The 17,618-nt window shown below is 38.0% G+C and overlaps 1 protein-coding gene across 2 annotated transcripts; it reads left to right on the top strand.

Annotated features, from left to right (window-relative positions):
- Positions 1–586: 586 nt before the first annotated feature.
- Positions 587–17,307, top strand: nsfa (N-ethylmaleimide-sensitive factor a). 2 transcript variants are annotated; one of them, XM_057346633.1, is made up of 22 exons: positions 690–716; positions 6,817–6,834; positions 8,453–8,538; positions 9,868–9,967; positions 10,151–10,190; positions 10,307–10,473; positions 10,558–10,665; positions 10,774–10,849; positions 10,938–11,093; positions 11,212–11,411; positions 11,825–11,990; positions 12,179–12,253; positions 12,340–12,527; positions 12,794–12,889; positions 12,996–13,152; positions 13,240–13,373; positions 13,460–13,526; positions 13,614–13,693; positions 13,808–13,942; positions 14,149–14,262; positions 15,222–15,277; positions 16,311–17,307. In XM_057346633.1, the coding sequence occupies exons 1-22, from the start codon at positions 705–707 to the stop codon at positions 16,330–16,332; spliced, it is 2,253 nt and encodes a 750-aa protein (XP_057202616.1). In that variant the 5' UTR covers positions 690–704; the 3' UTR covers positions 16,333–17,307. The 2 variants fall into 2 exon arrangements, with proteins under 2 accessions (XP_057202618.1, XP_057202616.1); XM_057346635.1 differs by lacking the exon at positions 6,817–6,834 and having other exon boundaries at positions 587–716.
- The last annotated feature ends 311 nt before the right edge of the window (positions 17,308–17,618 follow it).

The following is a 17,618-nucleotide window of genomic DNA, read 5'->3' as shown; positions in this document are numbered from 1 at the left end:
GGCTTTCACTCATAAAGTGTCTAGTGGTGGTGATATATTTAGTATCTACAACATCCTGGTATTGACACAACTAATGGTTTGCGGTGGGATTTAACCAATAATGGCAGACGGGGTGGGGTTCAGGTCACCTGACATTTAGCGGCCTTCCAATAGGGTAATCTCTTTGTCTCACAACTTTCTCTTATTAGGATCAGTAATCATAAAAAGAACCGCACATACCAAATGGGTAGTTTTGAGAAAGTGTTTTGAGCGCCCTCTGTTGGCGCTATGATTTTTTGCCTGGACTACAGTTAGAGCATTTAGGATAACGAATAGAATACTTGTAGTAGTTATGCTACTCTCCTTTTGTTATGCTTGAAGTGGGCTCACACTTATTTCTCTCAAAAACGTTATAATTGCACAAATACTGAAACACAGGAAGACTGTGCTACATGGGCTCGTGAGTAAACCAATAATATGTGTAAGCGTCCAATGTAATTTAATCGTCGCATCAATCATTATTATTGTGTGGGTGCAACGTATACACTTTTTAGAAAGCTGATGTACGATCGGCGCCCTGAAAAGGAGAAGAGACGTCACATTGCGGGGGTTAGTTTTAGGCGCGACACCTGTAATGAAAGTGCGCATGCGCTGCTCTCGCCTGTGTTGCTGTTCACTGCTCTGGTGCTGCTCTAGCACTGCTGCGTGCATCACCCAACGCAAAGATGGCGACCCGGGTAAGATATGCTTCCATTTAAATTACGAATGAACTACTATATTAAGAATGCTCTTTTTTTCTATACTATTTATGTACAAACTCAACTGAGATGAGCGTTGGCTTGTCATTTAACAAAAATACAGCCATTTAAAGATGGCACCACAACATATTCATTCAGTTGTTAACCACAGGTGCTGTAAACGTACAGCAGTTTTGCTCGTTGCTTTTCATAGGATGGTAATGTGTGCATAGCCTACTGGATGCAGGGAAGGCGGATTAACATTTGTTGTCCAGCAAGCTATTTGTATAAACTGGTGAAATTTAGGCGGTTATTTTATATAATCTGAGCCCGTTCGTGAAGCTTATAATAGCTACGCAAAGGTTGACATTTGCTATTGCAAATCCTTAGCGTACAGCATCAAAACATCGAGCTATTTTGTTCGTTTCAACAATGATTTCATATCGCTGGGCCTAGTGTTTGTTTTTAGTCGTGTATGTAGCATCGGTTTTCTGCTGCGCATCGGTGTTGTGGAGCGATATATCACAGGACACCGTGATCCATTGCATTGGGTGATCGTGCAGGGGATTTAACCTTGACATGGCTCGCGTAATGCTCACATAAGCGCATCACTCGCTCACAGTGTCTTTAGATAGGCTTGTGGTGTATAACGTTGAGCAAGGCGATTGACGTAGGCCTATTTTTTCAAAATATCGACAGAAACATATTTCCCCAATGCACTTTTTAGTACGCAAAGCCTGTGTACAGCCACCCATCACCTATGCGGAAGACTCGAGTAGAGCGCGAACACGGAAAAGCTTTATGAATAGCAATTTCATCATTATTGCAGTCATAACATGAAAATGTTTACTGATAGATCGAAATAATAATTTATCATTTAGGTTCAGGTTTAAGTTATTAGGCCTATCTATTTTGTAAGAGGATCAGCATGTTTATTGTGCATTGATTGTAATGATGTAATTGTACCAGGTTTTTATTACACTCATAAATACCTGGTTGGTCCTTTAGGTTTGAGACTTGGTTGCCACGTCACCATAATGAAAGTCATCCACTATTGCAATGCAACCATTGATATGTCATTGATATTGTGATAATATTGTTATTGTGAATTCTCTTGGCCACAATGATTGTGTAGTGAAAATATTTTCTGGTTTGCCACAAGTCAGTGTAAACCAAGGTTAGCTTGAGCTAATTTATTGTTTGAATTGTTTTTGCTGAGAAAAATGTATGCATCGTGACTCATTCATATGATTTTTGAAAACGGGAGGATATATGTTTATAAACTGCAACTGAATTGATCAAACTATTGCCAGACAAATGCTGTGTGCTATGTGTGGGCACAGAATTCACTTATGTTATATACAGTAACTCAATCAATACTTAATTTTCCTCCTAGGAGAATATGCTAATTAGTTCATTAGTTCATATCAGAAATAGTTCATTTGCAGAAACAGAACTCAGTTTTGAAAAAGTTGTTTTTATTGTGCATTCCAATCAAGTTGGGTTGTTCTGATACAGCTAAATAATACAATAAAACATCATAAAAAATGATAACATGATAAAAACAAGATTTTTGTATTTTTTGAAATGGAGTTAGCCTATCTGTTTTTGCAAATGAACTCTTCATATGTGAATGAAATAGTGTCTATAGTTTATGCCATCACTCGCTAAATATGTGTTAGACACTTATTGCCTTTCCAGTGATCTAGTGAGATGCATTGATACTAGTGGTAACAAAATGCTAAAGAAAAACTTCCCGCAATGGGGCAAAACAGAACTAAGACAAAACTAAACTCACTTTAGGGGAACAGACATCAAGACGAGGACGAGAACGCGAACATGAGGCTATACAAAACATAAGCACAGGGTACAGGTACAAACACATGCACAGAACATACGTAGTACACGCAATACACTAGCACAGGACAAAGAAACAAGAGGGTATATAGGCAACACAAACGAGGGATAACGACACAGGGCAGGTGTGGGTAATCAAACACTCAGGGAAAGATAACAAGGAAATGAGAGGAGTGGGGCCAATGATTAGACACGAGATAACACATGAGAAGTAAAAACAAACAACTCATGGTTTTCTCACATAAAACCTAAGGACTCTGCCCCGATCCCTCCACATGACTAGAATTTCATAAACAAGACGGTGGGACCATGACAGATGTATGATGGGGCATGAATGTAAGCTTGATGGTTTTATTGTTTGGTTTGGTCCACACGGCTAATTAGGAAACACCATCTTCTGAGGTAAAATTTTCAGTTATGCATTTGACAGATACAAAACAACTAGAATGCATTTCAAGACTTTTTATCACTATATGTTTTGCTGTGTTCTCTGGGAATTAAACCTACAACCTTCATACTGATAAAGCCGTGTTGAGTTGAGGAACAACTATACCGCTTGGTTATAGCCAAAAGCATAAGGCAAATTCATCAGGCTTAATGACTCATTAAAACCAATTTTAATGAAAGCATGATTTTTCTTCTTCCTGCAGTCAGCCCACATCTTCATTTTGTAATTTCACAGACCATAAAACCATGTCACTTGAGACACAGAACTCATCAGAAAAGAGTTTTAGTTCGCTCTCGGCCATGGATATGTTTTCAATTAGGGTCTCCCTCAGGGGTGATTAATGACAAATGAGAAAAATGTATTTCTTAAAAACGTTTTGTTGAAATTGCAAGTCATGTTACAGCAGTGACATGAAATTTGGCAGGTCATAGCTTAACTGAGCTGTAAAAGGTTGACCAATTGGAAATCCTAAGTGAAACATGGTTTTTAATAATAAATACTTTTCTTGATTTGCTTGTTGGTTTTTAAGTTTGGATTGACTTAAAAAGCTTAAAGAGTACATAACATGACATCATGAAAATTATATTTCATGCAGTGTGTAATGTTGCCGTGTTTGATAGTAAGCAGTCTGCCAAGTTGTAAAGCTGAAGGTGAATGAATAACTAAGTTATTGGCTTGGAAAAAAGGGAGTCGACTCTGAATCACGCAAATGAGTCGTCCCTAGTCCGATTCGTGAACCGCCGGGAATTTACGTCACTACATATAGTCCCCGCCTACGTTTTGCTAGGATTGCCTGCGAAAACTTCACTCTTCTCCCCCAAACACTGTAGCTCCAGAGCCTCATTCGCGGTAGACCAATCACAGCAGACTTGACCATCTGACCAATCAATTCAGACTAGGGTAGCGGAAAGGAGAGGATTAGACAGATGAATCGTGGAACGAATCATTTTGAGAGTCAGTCAAGAAGTAAGGTAAGAATAACTGCCTATTATTACAAAATAACACCTTCTGTGTAGGGCTGGTCGATATGGCAAAAAATTAAACTCGATAGTTTTTTTCTATATTGATCGATAATGATATTTATTTCGATATATATTTAATTAAAAAACTGTATTTAAAATAATCTATTTTAAATACAGTTTATTAACAAAAGTTAACCTTTAACCAGTTAAAATTTAATTAAATTAATGTTGCAATACAGAGTATATTAGGCCATTAACAACTTGTACCAGTTCATTCAGTCTCATTTTGACTCAATTGACTCGTTAAGTAAAGGGAGTGTTCATTCAGTACATTCAACCAATGAAAGGGCTCCGTTACTGCGTACATTCGAACGCTATTGGCTCAGCGTCTGCGCACATACGTAACGCTGCAATAATGTCTTGCTGGAGTAGTGGGATTCATTCAATGAATTCAGTGAACCTTAAAGACATCTCACATAAACTGTAGTACATTTCTTTAATCATGCAAGCATCTTACATACAATGTTTAATATTTTTATGTGCACACAAACTCACTTCATTACATCTCTAATCTGTACAGGGCAGCGCTGGTTTGTTTCATATGCACCAGCTCATGTTAGCAGATATTGTTAACAATGGATGTAAAAATGTTTGTGCTTGAGTTTCAAAGTAACTCGCTTGCAATTGCGCCTCAAGTTTGTTTTGTTTAACCGGCGATTGCGGAAAAAAATAAGACACTTGATAAACCGCGTGATGACAACTTGAGGTTAGTTTCACCTTTGTTTCCGCTTCCAGTAATGTTTTCCTCCTCATGTCGAGTTTTCTTTGCCAATTAATCCATATCGAGTCAAAATGCCAATAGCTTATCATCGTTTTTGAAAATACATTCTATTGCGATTCGATATGATATCGTTTATCGGCACAGCCCTACATCTGTGTACATAAACTTGTTGTTGGACACTCCACAAACCAAAGTAGGACCATAAAAATCCCTAGTTATGTACTCTTTAATGAGATGCCTTATTTTGCAGAATAATGTGTGGGGGTCGAGCCCATTCTCATCAAATATAAATAACACGCGCTGTGTCATTATCGTGTAATACGTATGCCAAAGTTCAATTTTGCGTGCATACAATACGCCTATTTCTGCGTGCATATAATACATCAATTTTAGCGTGCATGCATATTAAATGGAAATTTGTCTTATTAACCTGTCCCCTAACCCAAACCCTAAACCTAACAGTATTATTTTAATTATTTCAGTGTTTCCTCTTCATGTACGTTTAAAAATGTCTGCTCTCCACCAATGTGCACGCATACATTGCTGTATCATATACACGCAAAATCGAACTTTGGCGTAGGTATTACACGATATTGCAACAGCGTGTTATTTATACGCAATTGATGAGAACAGGTTGGGGGGTCAGATGTTTTCTCTGTCACATTTTTTTTCTATGTTTTTACACACTAAATAATAGGTTTATCCTCCTATCATCATCCTCCCTAACTGTTATGCATTTGATTAGAAGAAGCAATATCGTTCCATCCCGAAGTATCCAGCTTCTGTATAGGCTATATATTAGTTTTGGATTTATTTATTAAGATTTTTTCTGTATTTGTTAAAGCCTTTTCATTATATTTCATGTTTATCATTTCTCTGTTACATATTTCACTGTGTAGCAGTAGCTTATGAAATTGGCATGTACATTGAGGCAGTCATAAACCAATAATGCGTAATCATAGTCTGGAGGTGGAAGAAGCCATTTGCTTATTACACAAGCAGTTGAATTAATTCCTGTAACACAAAATTCCCTAAACAGTCTGAGATTACTTCTTGACAGTATTGATTTTCCTCATTTTGTATTACTCCAGAGGCACAACCTCATTAAATATGGGGAGCAGAGCTGCTTGAAATAGTTTTTACTGGAAGATGAAATGACAAGCAGCATTTTGTATTTGTATTGCGCTGAATTAGTATGTTTAGAAATATATTGCAATTAATTTGATGATGGACCTTAATGTTTACTGTTTTATGTCAGAAGTTTTCTAACATTGTTAAATTTCAACTATAGAAAGGACATATACAGTATGTAAGGAGAGTTCATAAGGCCGTGTCAATTTAACGCTTTTATATTTACACAATCATGATAGCTTGTTTGCATTTGAGATTCACTACAAAATTTAAAGTTAACAATCATTTACTCCTACATTTTGTTCCAAAACTATATGAATTGCTTTTGTCCATGGATCACTAAATGAGATGTAAAGCAGATTGACTTAAGTTTCACTTTTAGAATACGTTTATCAAAAGCCATTTATTAATGTTAAATCTGTTATCAGTTTATTCGTTTCCTGGGAATTTAATCCATGCCATTGCCTACACTTGAACTAAAGGAACATCTTATTTAGTGTTTCACAAAACAAAGCAAGTTGTGCATGTTTGCATGTTTGGCTCGCCATGATGGTGAACAAAAGCTGCTCGCACTGATCTGATGAACGCCAACAAACACTGACAACAAACACTGACGAATTCCTTTAGATTTTAAATAATTAAAAATTCATGTTTTTCTGTGTTTGTTGTCGTTTGTCTCTTTAAAACGTCAAAAATGCAGCAAACCCACCTTGTCTGGGTTTAGTTTCAGCATTCTCCTGAAATTTGCTATTTCTTTAACCCCATATGCAATCAATACAAATTCTGCTCTGCATGCTGCATACTCGACCACACGCACATCTGCTCTTTTTCGGCCGTTTGAGCTCAACGTGGAGCTTGCTATTTCAATTCACTTATGTCCTTTTCCCCTCCTTCCTGCTTGCATGCATTGGCCCCCTCAAGGTCGTAATATTTTTCAAGGTATGTATGCTCTCTGAATGCCCCCTGCCTCCACTTGCCTTACTTGCCAGTCTGGGCAGTATGCTACTATGCTTCAATAGCTTTGTGCTCATCCTAAAAGCTGACAGGCCATAACCCCTGTTGCTCTGACCCTTCGTAGTAGCATCACCCCAGGTGAGCTCTACAGCACAATGTCTAAACAAGGCACCACAATGCTGTAGTCATAACCTGCTAACCACAATTCAGTATCCTCACATCATCTGCATCTGGTCTCACTCTCAGGGCAAATAAAGTTGGCCTATACTGTAGCAGTTGTGTAGTGTGAGTCTGTGTGGTGAATTTATTGTGCATGTTGTCAGGGGGCGAGCTCTTGAATAAACCTTTAAGTTAAGTAAAAGGGTAATCACTGCTCTTTGTTAACTAAATCATGGAGACCTGCTGTGTTAACCTCTGCACTTTGAATCTGAATAATGAAGCGTTGTGTTTTTATTACCTTAGAATGAGCTATTTCTATCTACATACACCGCGCGGGTCCCTTGCATTGAATTCACCATGTTGTTTCTACAGTAGCCCTAAACGGACAAACTGCTCTACAGAGCGCGTTACTTTAATACGTGATCTCCTTCAGCAAAGAAGCGAAAACGTGACGACATCTTTGTCCTGTGTGAGTGAGCCGTTGGTTGCAATTCGCAACCTCACCACTAGATGCCGCTAAATTTCACAAACTGGACCTTTAATTCAGTTAAAAATGGAGTGTTCATGCATCTGTTTCTACAGTACATGTTTCATGGTGTAGACTGAGTAATATTTTTAAAACAAAACAACATCGAAGCTGAATTCTAGTTCCATTACTGTTTACATTGAAATGTTTTCTTGTTTCAGTGATGTCTTTTCAGTTGTTGTGTTGCAGTCTGCAGCTGCTCTCTCTCTTTACAGCTCATTCTGCGCTCATTCTGTTCTCTACTTCAAATACCCGATGGGAACGCCTGGTGCTTACTGCCCTGCTTTTATTCTCCTTGTTTAGGAGTTTTATTTTTGTGCTTTTGTATGTGTAGCAGCAAACAAAAGAGGAACAAATAAAGCTAAACACTAAACCATTGTTTCCTATCAGACCTGTTTGTCTTTTATATTGCTGCTGACTCACCCATTATGTTTTTCTAGATTTTGCTTGCCAGTCACTTCTCGGATGTTTCCCGCTTTTATGTTTCTTGGTTTCCAATACAAATTCCAATAAAACATGATACATGTAATCCTGGAGGTGATTTTTAGATCATTAGATCAAAATATTGACAATTCAGGAATAATTATTGTGCATTTAATGTTTGAAATAAATCAGCTCACAGTGAAAACACTCAACCGTCCATTTTGCTATTTCGTACCATGGGATTTGCTATTTTAGAAATCCTGCGAAGAATCAATCATGTGATATGGTTTTTAATTTTTGATGAGGGGAAAGACTGATCTTCTTTATAGTTGAGGAATCCAGTTGGCTAATATTCATATTTTAAATATCATACACTCCACCACAATGTTGTTGTGTCAGGCTGGTGTTTGTGTTAAAAAAATGTCTTTATAATGCAAGGCAAACTCAGCTGATACCTCTTGGCATCTCAATCTCTCTCTCTCTCTCCTCCTGCAGACGATGCAAGCGGCCCGATGCCCGACAGATGAGCTGTCACTGACTAACTGTGCTGTAGTGAGTGAGAAAGACCTGCAGTCTGGACAGTGAGTATCCACCTACACCACAGACCCTCACAGATGCATCATGGTTAGACATTTAAAGTGACCAAAATGTTTTTTTGGAATTAAAAAAGTATGGGCAAAAATGTCCATATAAGGAAGAAATGTGTAGTCCGCACACTGATGTAAAATGCTCCAAAGTTTATTAGATAGCGCAACGTTTCGACCGTCAGGTCTTCATCAGGCACAAACTTTGGAGCATTTTACATCAGTGTGCGGACTACACATTTCTTGCTTTTGTGATTTACCTTTTTTGTTGTCCGGCACCTGAGCCCAATCTGGGTTACTTGGATGTGCAGACCTCCTTGCGTTTATAAAAAAAATGTTGATATACCACCCCAGCACCTTATTAAAAAGTTAGTGCTGACCTTTTAAGTTATGTAGAATCATGTAACAACGTTTGTGTGCGTGTAGTTCAGACAATGTATTTGCAGTTTTATAATGTGATGTGACTCGTGACTCTTGATACTGTAGAGAAAGTGCACATGGTCAGAACTCCTGCAGCAGAACTGATGATTTTTCTTTAGGCTTGTAGAGTGTGTGCGTGTGCGTGTGTGTGTGTGTGTGTGTGTGTGTGTGTGTGTGTGTGTGTAATGCTGATTCAGTCCAGACGTTAACTCAGATTGACAGAGTATGCCGCAGTCCTGCTGATGTCTCATGTCCAAGGGTGTCACAATATGAAGTGTGTGTGTGTAGGTTTGTCCCACATTGACGCAAATTGAATTTTAATATACGGAGATTGTATGTTGTATATTAATCTACATTTATAATATATGTTGAATTTTTACACACAGTATGAGTCAATTTTCCATTGCAAATGTTTGTTTTACAATAAAGAATATTGTCAAAATGCCTGGTCAAATAATAAGTAGAAATAGATTTATGTTGACATTAACACGTGTCACTTATGACATCACTGTGCTTTACCTGTAATGCATTGACATACAATGTGCTGTCTCATTGCTGTTATCAGAGACGAATGCTATTGTTAGTCAGACTGTAATCCCATGCACTAATCTCAGATTAACTCATCTCAGTCTCATAATTGGTGTACATGTAAATGTGGGCGGTACTTGAATAGAAAGCTGCTAGTATACTGTATATACATCCTGCTACACATTTTCTCTGTTTTTAGATTATGTTATATAATGTTTTTTTGTATTAAACCATCACATACTACATATTCTATATTCTGAGATGTAATAAACTGCTAATAAACACTTCATGCTATATAAACATCTTTATCCACTTGTTTTCTCTTGGTCTTTCAAGCATTGTTCATAGAGGCTTAATCCTGTCTTCATCTCTCTCCAGGCATGTGTCTGTGAGGATAACACCCACCCACAAGTTTGTGTTCACAGTGAAGTGTCATCACTCTGTGGTTCCTGGAACAATCGCTTTTAGTTTGCCACAGGTACGCTACTACCGCCAACATCCTTTTATTTGTATCACAATAATGAATGCCAGAGGGGCAAGACAAGCCCATACACCACACAATTGAACAACACACAACTTCACTAGACAGTTTTGTTAGTAAACAGCATATTTTGCTACTTTATTATATTTCTCCTCTTTTTTTTTTAACTCTTTTTCATAGAGGAAATGGGCAGGCCTGTCCATCGGACAAGAAATAGAGGGTATGTTCTACTGGAAATGCTTTTAAAACAACATTTGAAATAAATGCACAGTACTTTTTTAGATTTGTAAGTTAACCTAGTCACTGAAATATGTTTTCTAATCATTTTCTTTTCAGTGGCAAACTACAACTTTGACAAATCCGTGCAGTGCATTGGTGCCATGACCATTGAGATTGACTTCCTGCAGAAGAAGAGCACCGACTCAAGTCCCTACGACTCTGACAAAATGGCCACCGAGTTCATCCAGCATTTCAACAATCAGAGTTTTAGTGTGGGACAGCAGGTTAGAGCGACTTCACCAAACACTAAAGTGAAATTGAAGTCTATTTGATGTTTTATTGTAAATAAATCATTATATCTGTCATAGCTGGTCTTTAGTTTCTGCGACAAGCTCTTTGGCGTGGTTATAAAAGATATTGAGGCTATGGACCCCAGCATACTGAGGGGAGAACCAGCATCTGGCAAAAAGCAAAAGGTACTATGTGTGATTTTTTTTCTCTTTCAGAACAAAGAAGACAGTATAAAAATCATGTAAAATATAAATATGACTATGTAGATAATTTAATATGATCTGTTTTCACAGATTGAGATCGGTCTGTTGGTTGGAAACAGTCAGGTGATCTTTGAAAAGTCAGAGAGCTCATCTCTCACACTAGTTGGTGAGTTTTATACAGTTCGAAAATCATTTCTATGTAACAGCCCAGTATTCTCTATTGAAATCTTGTTTTTTATCCCTTCGTTCACCAGGCAAGGCCAAGACCAAAGAGGCACGTCAGACCATCATTAACCCTGACTGGAACTTTGAGAAAATGGGTATTGGTGGTTTGGACAAGGAGTTCTCGGATATCTTCCGTAGGGCCTTCGCTTCCCGAGTCTTCCCTCCTGACATTGTGGAGCAAATGGGTACGCTTGGATTTCTATTTCAGCACTTTAGTAATGCAAGATTGTTGGCCGAGATATTTTAGCTTGTACAAATTTCTTGTTTAAGACTTGTGGTTAAAGTGTCTCCTCTGCGCTGCAGGTTGTAAGCACGTGAAAGGCATCCTTCTTTTTGGTCCTCCCGGCTGTGGTAAAACACTGATGGCCAGGCAGATCGGTAAGATGCTGAATGCCAGAGAGCCAAAGATTGTCAACGGTCCAGAGATCCTCAACAAGTATGTGGGTGAATCTGAGGCCAACATTAGGAAGCTGTTTGCAGATGCTGAGGAAGAACAGAAAAGGGTGAGATGATAAACCAAAGTCTCAAAAATATTAACACAGCCTATGTACTACAATGCACTGTACTTTACTATACATTTACATTTATACATTTTGGCAGACCCTTTTATCCAATGTGTGTTTTGCAATATTTGTTTTTTATGCTGATAATGCAGTACTCTACCTGTCTTATACTACACTACACTACATTAACCGTACTATACTAATGTTCTGTACTACATTGTACTGCATTGTACTATACTGTATTATACCACAATATGCTACACTACATTACACTGTACACTATATTGTGCTGTACTATTCTATTACTATACTATTACTATCAATACTACACTATTCTACACTATACTTCCCTACCCTACACTATACTCTTTATTATGCTATATCTCAATACTATTCTCCTTTTTTCTCTGCAGTTGGGGGCTAACAGTGGTCTGCACATCATTATCTTTGATGAACTGGATGCTATCTGTAAGCAGCGTGGTACAAGTTCCGGCAGTACAGGTGTGCATGACACTGTGGTCAACCAGCTCCTGTCAAAGATCGATGGAGTGGAGCAGCTCAACAACATCCTCGTCATAGGTGAATAACTGCACAAGTTGCATTTGATCTGTTTAAAAAAATAAGAGAAATAAATACAACAATGATTTGATGCATATTGGTCTTTAGGAGTGTATGAAGTCACCGGCTATTATATCTTGGGTTGTAGATATTTTTGTATCTCTGATTGACTTCCTGTTTTTTGCTGTGCACTTTTCTTTGTCTGAAAGGCATGACTAACAGGCCTGACCTGATAGATGAAGCTTTGATGAGACCGGGCCGATTTGAAGTGAAGATGGAGATCGGTAAGACTTTAGCTTTGTTCTGCTGGAGGTATGTATGACTCTATCTGTGTTTAGTGCCACCTGTCTGCATCTCTGTCATCATTTAGGTTTGCCGGATGAGAAGGGCCGTCTTCAGATCCTGAACATTCACACTAATAAGATGAGAGAGTATAACCTCATCGCTAGTGATGTGGATGTTAAAGAACTGGCCACCGAGACCAAGAACTACAGTGGAGCTGAACTGGAGGGTCTGGTTAGAGCCGCCCAGTCCACTGCCATGAACCGCCACATTAAGGTGCTGAGTACTGCAATGTTGTTCTCTCTACGTCATGTATTTTTATTGTACCTTATTTGAAAGGTTTACACAAAAGGTGTTCAAATAAAGTTTTGAAAAAGTTATAGTATAACTGTAACACCATTGCGGACAGCAATACATTCCATGGTTGTGAAATAAAATCTTTTATTTCTTGATTTTTTATTCAAATGTTTACTGTAAGAAATATTTATTGCAAAGTTGCCAGCACAATGAATAAAGCTAAGGTAGAAATGATCATGTTCCAGGCCACATCCACTGTAGAGGTGGACATGGAGAGAGCAGAGAAACTCCAGGTCACTCGTTCAGACTTCTTGGCGTCTTTGAATAATGACATTAAACCTGTAAGTATCTAAAAGCTAAAAACCTTTCACAAGCAAAAAATGATATCACTGATTATTTGTTTTTATTAACTTGCGAGGGATTTCATGTCATTTCCTCTCTTGTTAGGCTTTTGGCACCAACCAGGAAGACTATTCCAGTTATATAATGAACGGCATCATTAAATGGGGCGATCCGGTCACCCGTGTGCTGGAGGATGGAGAGCTGCTGGTACAGCAGACCAAAAACAGTGATCGCACACCACTGGTGTCTATGCTTCTCGAGGGTTTGTTTTCATTTGAATCGTTTCAATAGTATTATATCTAACCCAACGGTTTGAAACAGTGTTCAAACGTATGCCTGTGTGTCACAGGACCTCCTCACAGTGGCAAAACAGCCCTGGCTGCTAAGATCTCGGAGGACTCGGAGTTTCCATTTATTAAGATCTGCTCTCCGGACAAGATGATTGGCCACTCGGAGATCTCCAAATGCCAGGCCATCAAGAAGGTTTGTGGCAGTGAACTCGGATATATTAGCAATGTTATGGCTGTTTCATGCGTATTGTTTTTACAACGGATACTATTCCCTCTCAGTTCTTTGACGACGCGTACAAGTCTCAGCTCAGCTGTGTTGTGATTGACGACATTGAACGTCTATTAGGTTACACTTTTTCTCCTTATTCTTATATGAATTGGTGTTTATTGGAATAAATGAGACAGTATGAATGAATTCTGTGTGGTAAAACAGATTATGTGCCGATTGGCCCCCGCTTCTCCAACCTGGTCCTTCAGGCTCTGTTGGTTTTGCTGAAGAAAACTCCACCTCATGTAAGTGCTCGTGTTGTGAATGGAGTACTGTTCCTTGTGAATTGAAATGCATTTAACTTATATTAGATTGTGAGATTATAAACATACAGTAACATGTCCGCTCTTCCTCTAAAGGGTCGAAAGCTGCTGATCATCGGTACCACCAGCCGCAAAGACGTTCTGCAAGAGATGGAGATGCTGGATGCGTTCAGCACCACCATTCACGTGCAAAACATCTCTTCTGGAGATCACCTGGTTGAAGCTCTAGAGGTGAGATGCATCACAGGTTAGAATAATAAGTCACACATTCTAAAATCTGAAACTTTGGAGGACAGTGACCCTTCAGATGCAGGGCACTTGAACTATCCAGCAGAGGGTGCTGTTTAATCACACTTGATCATGTTACACACCACCTCAGACGTTTACAAACACAAACTGTTACATTACTAATCTTGTTGTTTTGTGTTGATCACAAGCTCCTGGGCAGCTTCACGGATGCTGAGAGAACCAAAATTGCCCAGCATGTGAAGGGAAAAAGAGTTTGGATTGGCATTAAGAAGCTTCTCATGCTTATTGAGATGTCTCTGCAGGTAAGCTATAGGGAACAATACTATTCACATGATCCCACTGGAGATCTGTAGTCTGTAAATAGTGTGTAGGTCATTACAGGTCAGCTAAGCCCACTGAAAAACGCAGAATGAATCAGAAATTTGAAGGCACATCTATTAGCATTAGATATGATGTTAATATGTGAAGAAGTAACTACAGATGCCACGTGTGATGTTTTGTTAATATAACATGAATTTTTACGGCATTAAAATAATAATTCATAATTAAATTTAGATGCAGAGACTATATTACTGCATATATTTTACATGACATAGTTTTGACTATTATTAGTTTATACAACAAGAGCATTTAAGTAAACTGCAAATAAAAAACTATAATATTATTAAATTATAATAATATCAATTAATATAATAATTAATAATTATATAAGAATAATTAAATTAATAATGTTTAACTTTATTAAAAATGATATTAATAACTGTAAAAAAAGTTTCCCTTGTACATTCATATAAAGTGACCTAAAACATTGATGTTTAAAGATCAAGTTCATTTTTATGTCTTAACATATGTACTCATCTTTATTTCTGCTAAAACTTTGCTTTTGGTGCACATCACTCACTACAAGCAATTTGTAAATGTTATGGAATTGGCACAGGAAATATTTCCATCGTCACACTTCATTTTTCAAGTGCAGCTGCAGTAATCTCTTAATGCTGTGAGGTGTGGACCAGCAATTTAATGAGCCTGAGCGCCTTTCCAACATGCATCTTTGAAAGGGGATCTAAATAATTCATTCATTTGATTTTTCTACGCTTTGCACAGCCGCTTGACGAGTTGTCTCGCACAGATGAATAACACTGCACATCTAAAGTCTGTCAGTCTCATGAGTATCTTATGACAGAACTGCATAGAGAATCAGATAACCCAGCAATGAAAAGAGTTTATTTATAGAAGCTGATGTTTAGTCTCCTCTCTCTAGATGGATCAAGCGTACAGAGTCAGCAAGTTCCTTTCTCTGCTTAAAGAAGAGGGAGCGTGAGTATTCACCATTATTTCATGTTTGTCGCCGTGATGCATTTAAAATATAAAACCTGCTGCCTTGCGTCTCTGGGGACGAGATCAAAAACCTAATGTGGAGTTCTGATGTTACGCGTGTTTTTTATTTTTTTTTATGTTAATTGACAGGCTGGATGAAAACAATCACATCCGAATTTAACGTCAGCATGATGGTAAGGGTGTACGGTAGTGGAGTGTTCTGTACTCAGGACTGTCCAAATAGTGGCTTTGAACTCCCCTTATCCTCAGTTTAACCCTTAAAGGGAAAGCTCACCCAATAATGAAAATTCTGTCATCATTTATTCACCCTCGTGTCATTCCAAATCTGTATGACTTTCTTTCTTCTGCAGAACACAAACAAAGACATTTTGAAGTACGTTAACCAAACAACACTGGCCCCCATTGACTTCCATTGTATGCTCACAAAAGCACTGAGACATTTCTCAAAATATCGTTTGTGTGTTTGGAATGACACAAGGGTAAATAAATGATTACATAACTTTTTTTGGGGGGGGGATGAACCGTGCCTTTAGGTGGGAAACCTGGAAAGAGAACCTAGAATCTAGTGTCCTGTAGCAACTCAACCTGTTGTCTGTTTATATCTCTGCTTTGAATAGTAATATAAAAGACAAATGTAGAATGTAACTTTACTGTACTATCCATCATTCGATTCTAAAAATGAGTTTTGACGAAAGTTAAAAGATGTGATAAAAATGAATACAAAGAAAAATATTTCTTTATTTGGAACAACATGCACCTGTTAGTCGTGTACAAAGCAGAAGCGTTCAAGCAGAGTCAGTCTTAGATAAACAGTGAAGTAGGGCAACTATTTACTTTCAGATGGCAGACATCAAAGTCACTGTGTCTCAGAGTTTGTCTTTAAATTGGACTCCCTCCAAACATCAATCTGCACAGGTGACAGAACCAAGGTTGAATGAACACAACGCAGAATCACACACCCTTTCACCGAGTACACAACCAACACCATCTCACCCTCTACCTTCCCCTACAGAGACCGTGGTTTCTGCGAGTAACACAAGACAGAAGACGACCGGAGGTATTCGCTGCCCTCTGCATGTTCCCTTGTCAACTACGAGCAAACTCACCATCCTCGCAAAATTGATATCCCGACGGCGGTCTCCGAGCCATCCTGTGGTCTCCGCTCATATCCAACCACAATATCGAATATCGTCTTGTGCATTGTGTAATATTTCTGTATGCTGTTTGTTTACATGAATATGTTTAAATCAAGTTAATCTCGGTCTAATCGAAGCCATGAAGATGTAAAAAAATATTCTGATAAAAAAACATGTACATATGTTGCTACATGAACATATATATAGGGCGTCTATATCATTCAACATCTATAAGTAGGATTTAAGAAAGCTGTTAGTATGTATACAGTGAAAATGAGCTGTGCTGTCTGTAGTGCGTATACGCAGAACCTTACCTTTGTGATTGTGTTGTGGTAACACAAGAAAACAACATATAGATCACAGTGTTATATGATTTTATTCATAGTTTGAATTTAGAGTTCTGTTTTTTATTTGTTTCTATTTTGAATCTTGGTTGTGGTGTCAGAGCTGGTAATACATACAGTATATAATATACGTTCATATGTGTGTGTAAGCACCAGTGTTTGAGATCCTAGCACTTTGTGAAGAACCTTGAATATAATATGAGAGATCAGATCTACAGTCGATTGATAATCTGAGTGTGTGTTTTAGTGAGTGAGTGTGTGTGCGTCCAGAAGCTCCCTCCACAAGTCAGCTTCAGTCATCTGATTTGTATGAGTGTATTTGTTTGTGTACAGTGTGTGTAGATATTGTTTTTGAATGTATTATTTATGAAATTGTTGCTTTCTGTATTGATTTTTTGCCTGAACTTTGTTTTCTCAATGGTTTCTGTGACTAGTGTTTGATGTACAGATCTCTGTGATCTGTTATGGCTATTGGAGATGTACAACCAGATGCAAATTGTGTTACTGCAATAATAAAAAAACAACAACAACCTAATTACTCTGATTTTTTTTGAGAAACTCTTGTTTTCTGGTGTGATGGAGAACTGTTTAGTTTAATGTTCGCGTAGCCACCACAACACTGATCTCTAGTTTTATGTCAAAAATTATTATTGTGCACTGTATTATTTATTTAAAGAAATAGAGTCATCATTTATTAACCCTAATTTCACTTAAAACCTGTATATGACTCTTATGTGGGACACAGACGAAGATATTCTGAGAAATGTTTTCCATGTTTGTGCCCATACAAATGAAATCTATTTGGGGGAATGTTATTGTGTTACCAATGCTATTTAAAAT

The sequence above is a fragment of the Triplophysa rosa genome, linkage group LG11 (assembly GCF_024868665.1).
Source record: "Triplophysa rosa linkage group LG11, Trosa_1v2, whole genome shotgun sequence".
In the NCBI taxonomy this organism is placed as follows: domain Eukaryota; kingdom Metazoa; phylum Chordata; class Actinopteri; order Cypriniformes; family Nemacheilidae; genus Triplophysa; species Triplophysa rosa.
Note: the sequence above shows the minus strand (reverse complement) of the source record. Positions and strands in the feature narration are given on the sequence as shown.

Bases quoted from the DNA above. Each gene is read 5' to 3' on its own strand.
- nsfa (XM_057346633.1), top strand. The intron at 10,191-10,306 runs GTATGTTCTACT...TTTTCTTTTCAG, and splicing joins CATCGGACAAGAAATAGAGG to TGGCAAACTACAACTTTGAC. The intron at 10,850-10,937 runs GTGAGTTTTATA...TTCGTTCACCAG, and splicing joins CTCATCTCTCACACTAGTTG to GCAAGGCCAAGACCAAAGAG.